This window comes from Thamnophis elegans, chromosome 4 (assembly GCF_009769535.1).
Source record: "Thamnophis elegans isolate rThaEle1 chromosome 4, rThaEle1.pri, whole genome shotgun sequence".
Classification (NCBI taxonomy): domain Eukaryota; kingdom Metazoa; phylum Chordata; class Lepidosauria; order Squamata; family Colubridae; genus Thamnophis; species Thamnophis elegans.
Genome location: NC_045544.1, coordinates 53,313,779 through 53,328,278, shown reverse-complemented (window position 1 = coordinate 53,328,278; position 14,500 = coordinate 53,313,779). Strand labels below are relative to the sequence as shown.

Here is a 14,500-nt window from a genome sequence, read left to right as displayed (position 1 = left end):
TAGGTAGCCGCGGCTGGCCGTGATGTGCAGCGGCATCATGACTGCCTGCCTCGTAGGTCAGAGACCACAGCTCTGTGGAGAGAAGGCGGAGGGTCAGCCGCCTGAGCCACGGGGCAGCCTCTGGGGGTGGGCGGCCTCCCAGCCCCAGCTCCCTACCCCGGACAGAGGGAGAAGGGTTGGGGTGGGAGTGGGATCTCCACGTCCACAGCTACCACCCTCCCTTTCTCCATGAAGCTGGCCGGCCTCACTCCGCACGCCTCGCTCCCCACGCACTCAGGTGGCGGCACTGCTGCCACTCATGGGAATCGCTAGTGTCGAAGACAGAGTTGGGGCCCACGCCGCTCTCGGGGTCACTCAGGCAGCAGAGAAGGGTGCAGCCGTTGCCCGCCAGCAGGGCCTGTCAGAAGGCCTGCACCCCTCCCCACGCCCTGCGCGTCGAGATGGGTTCCATGGCTGCGCCTCTTCCCTGGAGGGTGACGGACGATATCCCCGGCGGCAGGGGACTTTAACCCTGGAACACCTGGCCTGGCGCCTGGGGAAGGGCAACCCTTGGGCCGGCAGGAGCGGCGTTCAAGTGCGCCAAGGGGAGCCGACGTGGGGGGGGGCTTCCCTACCCGATCGGAGCGGCCGCCGAGCGAGCGCTTCCTCAGCCAGGGGACTGCAGAGCCACCGCAGCCGCTCCCCGGGGAGGACCTGAACGCTTGCCCTCTTGTCCCTCACGGAGTGTGCATGCACCAGCCGGCAAGATGAGCGGGCCTCCATTTCAGGGCCCCGGCAGGAGGACTTAAAGTCCCAAGCCAGTCCTGCTCTATGGCGGACGTCGCCGGGGCCCTGCCGCCACTTTAAAGACCCAGCGGCAGGGCTTTAAAGTCCCAGCGCCCGCATCCGCCATAGAGTGGGTCCTGGTTCCGCTCTATGGCGGACGCAGCGCCGGGGCTTCGGCAGGGCTTTCGCACTTGCCTCACCGGCCATGAAGCTCACTGCACGTCTCTGAGAATAGAATAACAGAGTTTGAAGAGACCTTGGAGGTCTTCATGTCCAACCCCCTGCGTAGTAGGAAGTGCTATACCATTTCAGACAAATGGTTTGTCCAATCTCCTCTTAAAAACCTCCAGTGTTGGAGAATTCACAACTTTGGAAGCAAGTTGTTCCATTGATTAATTGTTCTGTCAGTAAATTTCTCCTTAGGTTTAGGTTGCTTCACTCCTTGATTAGTTTCCATTCATTGCTTCTTGTCTTGCCTTCAGGTGCTATGAAGAATAGATTGACCCCTTTTTCTTTGTATCAACCCCCGGTTGGAACACTGCTATCGTGTCACTCCTGGTCTTTCTTTTCATTTAACTAAATATACCCAATTCCAGCAACCGTTCTTTATATGTTTTAGCCTCCAGTTCCCTAATCATCTTTGTTGCTCTTCTCTGCACTCTTTCAAGACACTCAACATCTTTTTTACATTGTGGCGATCAAAACTGGATGCAGAATTCCAGGAGTGACCTTACCAAGTCATTATAAAGTGGTATTAACACTTCACGTGACCTTGATTCTATCCCTCTGTTTATGCAGCGTAGAATTGGGTTGGCTTTTTAGGCAGCTGCTGCACACTGCTGGTTTATATTTAAATGCTTGTCCATCAGGACTCCAAGATCCCTCTCACAGTTACTACTGTTGAGCAAGGTACCACCTATACTGTACCTGTACATTTTGGTTTTTTGCCTAAATGTAGAGTTTTACTTTTTTCACCATTGAATTTCATTTTGTTAGATAGTGCCCAATGTTCATGTTTGTCAAGATCCTTCTGTATCTTAAGTCTATCTTTTGGAGTGTTCGATATTCCTGCCAGCATGGTGTCATCTGCAAATTTGATGAGTTCCCCATTTATTCCCTTGTCCAAATCATTGTTGAAAATGTTGAAGAGTACTGGGCCTAAAACAGAGCCTTGGGGTGCCCCACGGCATACTTCTCTCCATGTAGATGCACTTCCATTGAGGACTACATATTGAGTGTGGTTAGTCAGCCAGTTATGAATCCATCTGGTGGTGATGCTGTCTAACCCAGAGTTTTCTATCTATCAATAGTAGATTATGGTCTACTTTATCAAATACCTACTGGAGTCCAGGTAAATTATATCCAGAGCATTCCTCTGGTCCACTAATTTTCTCAGCTCAGCAATACAGATCTATCCCATGTATGCTGAATTTCTATAGCGGGCAGAATTTGGTTTAACTGGTTGCTTTTTTCCCCCTTGTCCAGAAAACATTCGACATTTGTGGTTATTCTTCTACCTGAAATATTCATAGTCATTTTATGAAGGACAGGGACGAAAGGATGCATAACAGGGGGGCTTCCATTGCTGTAATATCCATTGTAAACTGCTGCTTCTTATATTTGCAATTTAATTTGTCTTCTAACCTGAGAATTGGCCTATTGCAGGTTGCGTTGGGAAATGTTCCCGATACCAGTTCCTCTGTGATGACGGCTGCTGCATTGACATCAGTTATGCCTGTGATGGGGAGAACAACTGTCCTGACGGGTCAGATGAAGCTTTTGCCATAAATGTGAGTGAACAGAACCTGTCCATTTAAGCATTTAAAAATAGCTCAACAATAATAATAGTTCAATAATAAGTAAAGGCCACGTAGATTTGAAATCATGCATTTGAGTCTTAGGGTGAGGAAAATGGCAGTAGCAATAGCACTTAGACTTATATACCACTTTATATGTTTTACTAGCACTTAGACTTATATACTACTTTATATGTTTTATAGCCCTCTAAGCGGTTTACAGAATCAGCATATTGCCCACAACAATCTGGGTTCTCTAAATGTCTATGGAGATTCTCAGTCATTCAAGTAATGGTTGTCCCAAAGGTACTTTTTAAAGAGGCAACTGGACTTTCTGGACCAGTTTTTCAAGTTGCCTCTTGAAAAAGGTGGCTCCTCATTTTACTAACCTCGGAAGGATAAAAGAATGAGTCAACATTGATTTGGACAAAATCAAACTCCTGGCTGTGAGCAGTGAGTTAGCCTGTAATACTGCATTCTAACCACTGTGCCACCATGGCTCCTATGAAAAAACTAAAGAACCATCATCACTGAGATTGTTGTACAAGCAGATCCATAGTGAAACATTTTGCATGTCTCTGAACTTGCCAGAAGGTTCCATCCAGTTGCAAAGTTTTGTTAATTTCCTTCCATAAAAGGAAGGAAACTAAAAGGTCATCTGGCCCTTTTCCAGCTGGGCTTTTAAACATCACGTTTTGCCTAACCATAATCCCAGGGCCTCTGGACGTGCTATCTCAGCCCCAGCTGCTTTGACTATTACTAGCTGCAACTGCCCTAGGAATACCAATACCATCTTGAACAGCACTTATTTAATTTCATCTATCATAGTGCCTTGGTTTTTGGACAAACGGGGATGCCCACTGCGCATAGGAAGGCCTTCTGCTCCCCTCAACCGCCTTAGACTCTTGGGACTTTTCAGCCTTACCGGAGGGGGGGAAACGCGACTCCCCCCTGCATACTCTCTGTGGACTGCTGTTGGGCTTTTAACTATCTCAGCCAACTTAATCATCATAGGAAGGGAGAGGAGCGGAGTACCTCTCCCTCCTTCTCCTCACTCCTGTTCATCTAAGAACTGCGCAAATTTAATCTCTCCGCAATTTTATGAATGAGGTGTGTATGGTGTGATTGCTGATGTGTGTACCCACTTTTTTAATTCCTATTATCATTGTAACTTGTTTTTTAATTGATTCATATGGGGACTGTATGGTGAGTAGCTGTGTATGTTTGAGTGGATTGGGAATATAGTCTGGTGCCCTCCTCCACTGAGTGCTATTGCAGAAGTGGTAGGGGGTGGGCAGGCCTGCCTCCCATCCTAGAATGACTGATATAAATCGCCTGCCAGAAGGAGTGGAGGCCGTGAGAGGGGAAATGAGGTCTACGGTTGCAGGGGTGGGCTGGAGCAATTACGGTCATTACGGGGAGGGGCAGGTATGACGGGGACTTCAGGGCTAGCCATTACCAGGGAAGGAGGGTCCGCTACGTCACAGCGATCCCCCTTTCCGGCCCTGTTAGTTCACTCCAGGGCCAGATGGCAAGAATTGTCAGGGCCCTGGTCCCAGCTGTAGTTGCTAAATGCCAGGTCTGTGGTTCACAAAGCTCCCCTCGTCCGGGACCTAATATTAGACGAGAGGGCAGACCTGGCATGTATTACTGAAACCTGGCTGGGCCTGGAGGGAGGTGTCCCCCTCACTGAAATGTGCCCAGAAGGATTTCAGGTGCTCCATCAGCCGCGACCCCAGAGAAAGGGGTGGGGGAGTGGCTGTCATCGTCCGAAGGTCATTAGTTCCTCGTAGGATCCCTGCTCCGGAGCTTGTCGGGTGTGAGTCCCTGTTGATGAAGTTGGACCTTGGGGGTCAAGTGGGCCTGTTGTTAACATACCTACCTCCCAACAGCGTTGCAACAGCCCTCCCCTCGCTCCTCGAGTCAGTAGCCGAGCTGGCGGTAGAGTTCCCCAGGCTTATGGTGCTGGGGGATTTCAACCTGCCCACGCTCGGTGAATGCTCTGACGGGGCACAGGAGTTCATGGCTTCCATGGCAGCCATGGACTTGACCCAAGTAATCCGGGGTTCGACTCACTTAGCGGGTCACACACTTGACCTCGTATTCCTCTCGGAGGAGTGGAGGCGTGATCTGGAGTTGAGGGGTACTAAGATCTTGCCCTTGTCATGGTCAGATCACTTCCTGCTGAGGCTTGACTTTCGGAAACCAATCCCCCACTGTAGGGAGGGGGAACCGATTAGGTGGTTCTGCCCCAGATGGGACCCGATGGGATTTCAGACGGTGCTTGGAGAAATACCTGACACTCTCGTCCACAGTCCGGTCGAGTCCTTAGTCACTGCTTGGAATATAGCGGCGACAGGGGCTCTAAACCGGATTGCGCCTTTGTGACCTCTCCGAGGTAGCGGATCCACCGCTCCTTGGTTCACCGAGGAACTCCTGGAGATGAAGCGCCAAAAGAGACGCCTAGAGCGCCGCTGGAGAGCCAGTAAATCTGAGTCAGACCGAGCACTGATGAGAGCCTATATCAGAGCCTATCTCGTGGCAATATGAGCGGCGAAATGTTCGCATTTTGCCGCTCTTATTGCATCTGCTGAATCGCGCCCAGCCGCCTTGTTTAGAATAACCCGCTCCCTCCTGAAAGGGCGGGATGCGGATGACCCTTTACAAGGTAGAGCTGAGGAATTTGTTCAGTTTTTAATGGATAAAGTCGCTCGGATTCGGACAGACCTGGACTCCAATTGCACGGTACCAGCCGAGGTACCGGGGGAAGGTCTTGAGCGGAGCTTATGGAGCGAGTTTCAACTTGTCGCTCCTGAGGAAGTGGACAGGGCCATGGGAGCGGTGAGTGCCTCCACCTGTATACTGGACCCGTGCCCCTCCTGGCTGGTCTCGACCAGCAGGGAGGTGACACGTGGCTGGATCCAGAAGATAGTTAACACCTCTCTCCGGGAGGGATCATTCCCGCTACTCCTAAAGGATGCGGTGGTGAGACCCCTCCTGAAGAAACCTTCTCTGGACCCAGCCATTTTGAGCAACTATCGTCCAGTCTCCAACCTCCCCTTTGTAGGGAAGGTTGTTGAGAAAGTGGTGGCCTCTCAACTCCGACGGTCCTTGGATGAAGCCGATTATCTGGATCCCTTTCAGTCCGGTTTCAGGCCTGGTTACAGCATGGAAACTGCTTTGGTCACGCTGATCGATGATCAGCGAGCCAGGGATAGGGGTCACTCCTCTATCCTAGTGCTCCTTGATCTCTCAGCGGCCTTCGATACCATCGACCATGGTATCCTTCTGCGACGGTTGTGAGAGGTGGGGGTGGGAGGCACCGTTCTTCAGTGGTTCTCCTCCTACCTCTCGGACAGGTCACAGTCAGTGTTGGTTGGAGGACAGAGGTCGACCCCTAGGCCCCTCAATTATGGGGTGCCGCAGGGTTCAGTCCTGTCCCCCCTCCTATTTAACATCTACATGAAGCCGCTGGGTGAGATCATATGCCAGCACGGGATTAAATACCATCAATATGCGGACGATACACCCTGTGCCAACTCAGTGAAGCGGTAGAAGTGATGTGCCAGTGCCTGGAGGCTGTCAGGGTCTGGATGGGAGCGAACAAGCTTGCACTCAATCCCGACAAGACTGAGTGGCTATTGATGCTCCCTCCCAAAGTTTGGCTAACTATTCCATCTCTCAGGCTGGGGGGTGAAATTATACGCCCCTCAGAGAGGGCCCGCAATTTGGGAGTCCTCCTGGATCCACAGCTGACGTTAGAACATCATTTGTCGGCTGTGACCAGGGGGGGTCTTTGCCCAGGTTTGCCTGGTGCACCAATCGCGACCCTACCTGGACGGGAGGCACTTCAGATAGTCACTCACACCCTCGTCACCTCAAGACTGGATTATTGTAATGCGCTCTACATGGGGCTGCCGTTGAAGAGTGTTTGAAGACTTCAGCTAGTCCAGAATGCAGCCGCGCGAGCGATTGTGGGTGCACCTAGGTACACTCACGTTACACCTATCCTCTGCGAGCTGCACTGGCTACCCATTGGTCTCCAGACACGCTTCAAGGTGCTAGTCGTTACTTATAAAGCCCTGCATGGCATAGGACTTGGGTCCCTGAGAGACCGCCTCCTGCCAATTACCTCCCAAAGACCGATTCGATCGCACAGGCTTGGTCTTCTCCGGATTCCATCTGCCAGACAATGTCGGCTGGCGACCCCCCGGGGGAGGGCCTTCTCCTTTGCTGCTCCGGCCCTCTGGAACGAGCTCCCCGTGGAGATCCGGACCCTTACTACCCTCCCGGCCTTCCGTAAAGCTACTAAGTCCTGGCTGTTGCAGCAGGCTGGGGGCTGTTGAAGTATCCGGCCCGACTTCAATTGTGAATGTTGCTGTATTAAATTGTTGTATTGTCTTGTACTGTCTTATTTATCCCCTCTCCCTGTTTTATTGTAAGCCACCCGGTGTCCTTCGGGAGTGGGCGGCATACAAAACCAATAAAACAAACAAACAAAACAAACAAAAGCAAGCACACAGTTGCTCCATTGGTGGCATACAGACTAGCAGTATCTTTTAATATTTGAAACGAAAAGAAAACACATAGGAGAGACAAAAACCCAGTTAAGCAACATTTCCTTCTTTAAAATGCTATCATTTGCACACTAATATTGGTATTTATTGTTTCTAGGCAGTATTTCTCAACCTTAGCAGCTTGAAGATGTATTGACTTCAGCTCTCAGAATTCTCCATCCATGCTGGTTGGGGAATTGTGGGAGTTGAAGTCCATAAATCTTCAAGTTGACAAAGATTGAGAAACGGTGGTCTAGACATATCAGTGGCTTAAAAAGAATAGAGTTGCCTTGGGTCCAGTAGTGGGTTCCGGATCCCGTTCCAACTGGTATGGTTGGAATGGGCCCGGCAGCATCCACATGGATGGGTGCAGCATGTGTGCACATGCATGCAGCACACAGATGCATCTTAATGCCTCCGCGATGCTCCAGCTGTTCAGCGGAGCATCGTGCAGGCACTGTATGTGTTGTGCGCAGAAGCGCCAAAGACTTAAAAGACCGGTAAGGAGCTCGGGTGGGCGGGTGGGCCCTCCGGAGCACCGTACCAGAACGATATCTGGTGCTCCAGGCAGGCTCCAGTATGCCTGTACCAGAGTGTACTCCCTGCAACCCACCACTGCTTGGGTCCCACAAGCACAGGAGGCTTCACCTGTCTCCCTTGCTCTTTCCTTGCCCCATGTTTTCAGCAAGGCTAATTGTGTGGTGTATAGGTACCATACTTAGGTTGCAAGTTTCCAATTGGCCAATAGATGCCAGCAAAGATCTGGGGTTTTGACTATCACTATGCTATCCTCTAGCAATTGGCTATATTACAGTCCAGGCACTTTGAGTCTACAAAAGAAAAAAAATTGTGGCAGGTGTATGGACTAGATTTTTGAGCAGGAAGGGGTGAAAGTATACTTTGAGTGAGTGAGAAACTGAAGATAGCCCATCACAAAATGACATTTACTTTGTCTCACCTCAGTGGTATCTGGTTGATCACTATGAGAAGCTAAACAATGAATTAAGTTGAAGTTTGGCCTAATCCAATTGGGCTTTCCTTATGTTCTTGTGTTTTCTTTTTACACTCAGATAATTCAGGGCAGAGTGCAATAACTCACATAGACACTATTCAACAAAATTCAGTTGAATTTATGAAAAAAGCCAATAAAGACCTTACATTTGAAATCACCCAGACAAGTACACTAAGCACTCAAGTATTTGAAGCAGAGAAAATCAAACACTCACCCTCTCAGGGACCAAAGAAACAAGTTACAGGGTTTGTACCAGGTAAGATTAACAATATGATTGGTTGGTTGGTTGGTTGGTTGGTTGGTTGGTTGATTTATAAAATGTATTGTCTTATTGTGAGGTAACTTTGGTTGGATTTCAGTCATAAAAATATACCTACATTAAAACACAAATAAATTAAAATCAAAGATTGAATCTAAGGGCATGTGGGGAGTGGGGTGGGTGGGGTAGAATGGGGTGGGGAGGTGGGATCTGTTGTTACTCAATTGACCACCTCCATCTTTATATTTTGACTAAATTGTGTTTTTTTTCTATATCCTATGGATTGGAAAAATGATATTATAGTCCCGCAGGCACTGCAGTCTAAGCATTCATATGATGTATGAATATGTATATTAATGCATTTTGTATTAAAGTAGTACATTAGTAAATAGGTTTACTTACAAAGTTTAGTTATTTTTGCTCAAATGTGGAATTATTGTATATAGTCGTATAAGCCTATCCTTATTGTGAGGTAACTTTGGTTGGATTTCAGTCATAAAAATATACCTACATTAAACACCAAATAAATTAAATCAAAGATTGAAATCTAAGGGCATGTGGGGAGTGGGGTGGTGGGGTAGAATGGGTGGGGAGGTTCGATCTGTTGTTACTCAATTGACCACCTCCATCTTTATATTTTGACTAAATTGTGTTTTTTTTCTATATCCTATGGATTGGAAAAATGATATTATAGTCCCGCAGGCACTGCAGTCTAAGCATTCATATGATGTATGAATATGTATATTAATGCATTTTGTATAAAGTAGTACATTAGTAAATAGGTTTACTTACAAAGTTTAGTTATTTTTGCTCAAATGTGGAATTATTGTTATAGTCGTATAAGCCTATCCACTGGACCCTTAAATTTTTAACCAAAATGTCATGAAAAATGTGCCACTTGTGGATAAGCTGACTCTCAAAAATTTTAAGGTTTAATTTTCACATTTGTCCTTGAGTTAACTATAGAAATCTGTTAAAGAAATGCATACAATTACTTCAGCTACAGCTTTGGGAAACAGGTAATTTCTAAAATTGATGAGTAATACTTATGTATACAATCAAGGTTGGGTAGAGATGGACAGAAGATAAATCATAATTTATACATGTACCTCAAAAAAACACCAGCATTGAATTAATCAATGCTTTCACCTATATATTTTGTACAGACTGTGAAAAACAAAATAGAACAGCTGTATTCAGTGCTATTCTTGTAGTATTGGAGCATGCTTTCATGTGCTTATGCGGTTTCCTCCCACTCATTGCAACCCTTTTGCCCTTGCAAAGCTGCTCCTGAAAATTAAAATTGAGATTGAGCAATATTGCATGAGAGAACACAGGATGGAATGTCTGAAAATGAGAGGCTTCATTTAGTACGAGCAGAAATATTTTCTACTAATAGTATACTACTTCTTGGATGGAATCATAGGGGTAGTCCTTGCATTACAGCAATTCATTTAGTGATTGTTCGAAGTTACAATGGCACTGAAAAAAATGACTCGTGTCCATTTTTTCACATTTATGATGTTGCAGCATCCCTATGGTCATGTGATCCAAAATTCAGATGCTTGGCAACTGATTCATATTTATGACAGAACCAGTGTCTCAGGGTCATGCTTTTGTGACCTTTTGACAAGCGGAGTCAGTAGAGAAGCAAGATTCACTTAACAAACCGTGTTACTAACCTTAACTCACATATGGGGTTGCCGCAGGGTTCAGTCTTATCCCCCCCTACTATTCAACATCTACATGAAACCGCTGGGCGAGATCATTCGGAGGCACGGGATAAGATACCATCATATGCGGACAATACACAGCTGTATCTGTCCGCCCCGTGCCAACTCAATGAAGTGGTGGACGTGATGAACCGGGGTCTCGAAGCCGTTAGGGACTGGATGAGGGCTAACAAGCTTGTACTCAACCCGGAGAAGACCGAGTGGCTGTGTGTTTTCTCCCAATAATTCGGCTAATGTTCCATCACTCAGGCTGGGGGGGTCAAACTCTATACCCCTCAGACAGGGTTCGCAACTTGGGAGTCCTCCTGGACCACAGCTGACCTTTGACATCATTTGACGGCTGTGACCAGGGGGGCATTTGCCCAGGTTCGCCTGGGCGCCAGTTGCGACCCTACCTGAACTGGGAGGCCCTCACAACAGTCACTCGGGCCCTTGTGACCTCTAGGCTGGAATACTGCAATGTGCTCTACATGGGGCTGCCCTTGAAGAGCATCCGGCAACTTCAGCTAGTCCAGAATGCGGCCCGCGCGAGTGATTGTGGGCGCACCCCGGTTCGCCCCACATAAACACCTATCCTCCGCGAGCTGCGCTGGCTACCTGTTGATCTCCGGTGCACTTTCAAGGTGCTACTTACCACCTTTAAAGCCGTCCATGGTAGTGGATCTGGGTACTTGAGAGACCGCCTCCTGCCAATTACCTCCCTGCGACCTATCAGATCGCATAGATTAGGCCTCCTCCGAATTCCATCCGCCAGTCAGTGTCGACTGGCAACTACACGAGGAGAGCCTTTTCAGTAGCCAGCTCCGACCTTTGGAACGATCTCCCCGGGAGATCGTACCCTCACCACCGTCCAGACCTTCCGCACAGCCCTTAAGACCTGGCTATCCCGTCAGGCCTGGGGATGAAGATCGTAATCTGTCCCCACCCGAATGATGAATGAATGGTGTGTACTATTTTATACTCATGTAATGTTTATGTTCATCGTTTTTGTGTTCCCCCCCCCCTATACTTTGTAAGCCGCCCTGAGTCCCCTCAGGGAAAAGGGCGGCCTATAAATATTAATAAAATTCAAATTCAAAATTCAAACTAACAACTGCAACAGAAATTTTGGGCTCAATTGTGGTGGTAAATTGAGGACTATTTGTAATCTCCCTAGGTTGTTATATTTGAAGATAAACTACTATTATGGAATAGTAATAGCACATAATGACATGCGACACATGCATAATGTTCTATCATGTATTCAAACTCCCCTTCACTCAAGGGAGAACCGCAGGGACATTCTGTCATTAGACTACTTATGAACAAAGTGCCATCACCTCACCCTTCCTGATGTGCTTCCAGGGTAAGACTGCCTCGGGATTAATTGACTGGAATATGCAAGGGATGAATGCCTTATATAGGGAAGCAACTTCTTTAATATGAAGAACAGTGAATGAAGTGGGTAGAAATAGCTAGACACTTCCAGGTGTTGGATTCTGTTAAATTCAGAGGGGGAAGGCAACATACTTAAATGGCTGCATTTGGGAACTGTGACTGGAAAGATTCTTTTCAGGTCAACAAAAGGGACAAGGACAAGATTCTGTATTTTGTTATAGTCTTTGTTTAAATTATGGTAATGTATTCCAAATTATATATATGTATATAAACATCTGTGTGTGTATGTTGCAGCATAACTGTGGAACACCTGAAGCAATTTCAACCAAACTTGGTACACAGATGACCTACTCTCTGGAAACAAATACTGTGGGGATAAGATATCCCTAACACCCTTCAGGGTGTGTGTTCTGTTAAGATGCAGCTTGTTGTACTGCCATACTGGATTCTACTGTATAGCGCAATGGCATTGCCATGGTAATGGCTTCACAGTAGTCCACAACGGGGTTCCCTCTGATAAGGGGGAAAATCCAACATTAGAAATTACATTTGGTCTGGACATTTCCCCCCTATAAATAAATACCTGGGCAATGCTGAGTTATCAGCTAGTATATTATAAAACCTAACTGCTGTCTGATTTTCATATGTTAAGGATAGTTGCAAGGATTTAATCTATTTTTCCTCTTATAATTACAGAACAGTGTTTGCTCCCCCTAGCCACTGGCTCATGCAACAAACACCTCCCTCGCTGGCATTTTGATGCTTTTTCAGGCACTTGCATGCATTTCATCTATGGTGGTTGCAAAGGAAATGAAAACAACTTTCTTCAAGAATCTGACTGTCTTGCTGAATGTGTAAAAGTTCATGGTAATAATCAGTCACCTGGGGTAGGGAAGTGGCACAACATAACATAGCATAACATGCTTTGCTTTGTAGTCCAATTGGAATCCCAGTTGTATTTTAGCAATCCTTCTATTGATGGGAGAAAGATTTGACAGAAAGCTTAAGAATATAATACCTTTGCAGTCTGCTAAAGTGCAGATCTGTCTGTCATAAAATCTATCATGGTAATGGATAGATTTGCATAGCATGTAAATATTAGAATGGCATCAAATACTGATTTTTTTAAACTTTATCTAGGTGGGCTTGGCAGTATTTGCCAAATAAAAAAAAAATTATCATTTAACATTACTAGTTTGAAAATGGTCATCTCACTCTCTGGGCCCCTGTCATTTACTTTGTCTAGACTGTAAGGTGAACATTTTTCAATATTTCCAATTTTCAAATTCTAAGAACAGAAAAAGAATTTGTAGAGCAGTCAGCCATCATTCTTAGGTAGAACTACTTCTTCAAGCTTATTGGTCAAGTTTACTGACTAAACTAAATTGTGCTATACTCTGTTCATTTTGAAAGTGTCACTTTGAAGGCTCCCTACCAAAACACTCATAATCAAGATAGTTGTTCTGGGCTAAATTATAATATAATAATTGCTTTAGGGCTGAATATGTAAACTATGGCTTATTTAGTGAACAGTACCTAAACAAACATATGTGGTGGGAGCTCAGCTGCATATAGTAAAACTAAGTCTCTGCTTTTGTGGCTATGTTCTTAAGAACAACCAACTATTTTTTCCCATGTTAACTGTTTCAACTTTGTTGTGTTGGCACAATTTATTCTAAGTTTTCAGTGTCCATCTCTCAATAGCCATCTTTTTTTAAAAAAACAATTCCTTTCAACCACTGTTAAAGAAGATACTATGCCATACCTTACCAGTTATTTTACATCCCCCCTTTTTAAAAGTTTTTTAAAAAAAAGTGGTGCATCCAGAGTCACTGCTACAATAGACAATCAGAAAAGGTTCTTACCTCACACCTAACTCTGCCTTTTTCATGTTGGTGACATCTTACTCTCAGAAGTGAGCATTAGGTAACTTCCCAATAAATAATTCACATCAAATGAAACCCCAAGCAAGTCAAGTTACGTAAAAGCACCATGATCCAGTCAATTGGGTCATAAAAAAGGATCATTTACCTAGTTATGTTAAAATCTCAGCTAGAAGAGGGTCTCAGAGTACAAATATGATAGTCCACAAATAAAAGATACACTATATTGTCAAAAGTATTCGCTCACCCATCCAAATAATCAGAATCAGGTGTTCCAATCACTTCCATGGCCACAGGTGTATAAAATCAAGTACCTAGGCATGCAGACTGTTTTTACAAACATTTGTGAAAGAATGGGTCTCTCTCAGGAGCTCAGTGAATTCCAGAGTGGAACTATGATAGGATGCCATCTGTGCAACAAATCCAGTCGTGAAATTTCCTTGCTCCTAAATATTCCACAGTCAACTGTCAGCTGTATTATAAGAACAAGTGGTAGGCCACGTAAACTCGTCCAACATCAGTGTGTTACCTCACAAACGCGCTTCTGGAAGAATGGTCAAAAATTCCCATAAACACACTCCTATACCATATGGACAGCCTTCCCAGAAGAGTTGACGCTGTTATAGCTGCAAAGGGTGGACCGATGTCATATTGAACCCTATGGATTTGGAATGGGATGTTACTTACAGTAAGTTCATATGCGAGTAAAGGCAGGTGAGCGAATACTTTTGGCAATATAGTTATTTCTTTACAAGCTATAAAGAAACTAGTTTTATTACATTATCTAGCATAAGACATAGTTCTTGAATGTTGTGATGCAATTTATCTGCTACTCAAAAGGTGTCAAACTGGCGACCCATGGGCTAGATATGTCACAGGCAGGCCATGCCCACCCCTGCTCTGCAAAGGCCAAAAACATTGTGATATGTCAAGTGACACGATTGAAGCCCGTCGGCTACTGAAATATATATTGGTGATGCATTGTTTTGTTTTTACAGATTCTAGAATCTCAGGGAAAGACACAGATAAGAATGACAATGATATTGTGAGCTTAAAGAGCACTCAGATTGAAAAGAGCCTTCCAGTCCCAGAAACAGGTAAAGATGTGGGGTTTTTTTC

At 45.8% G+C, this 14,500-nt stretch overlaps 1 protein-coding gene across 1 annotated transcript in view; it reads left to right on the top strand.

Moving 5' to 3' along the window:
* The window catches only part of LRP11 (LDL receptor related protein 11), a 34,793-nt gene that overhangs the window by 14,521 nt on the left and 5,772 nt on the right, over positions 1–14,500 (top strand). The window contains 4 exon segments of the mRNA XM_032216013.1: positions 2,431–2,559; positions 8,188–8,385; positions 12,195–12,365; positions 14,380–14,478. Of these exon segments, the coding sequence (XP_032071904.1) occupies positions 2,431–2,559; positions 8,188–8,385; positions 12,195–12,365; positions 14,380–14,478 (597 nt within the window).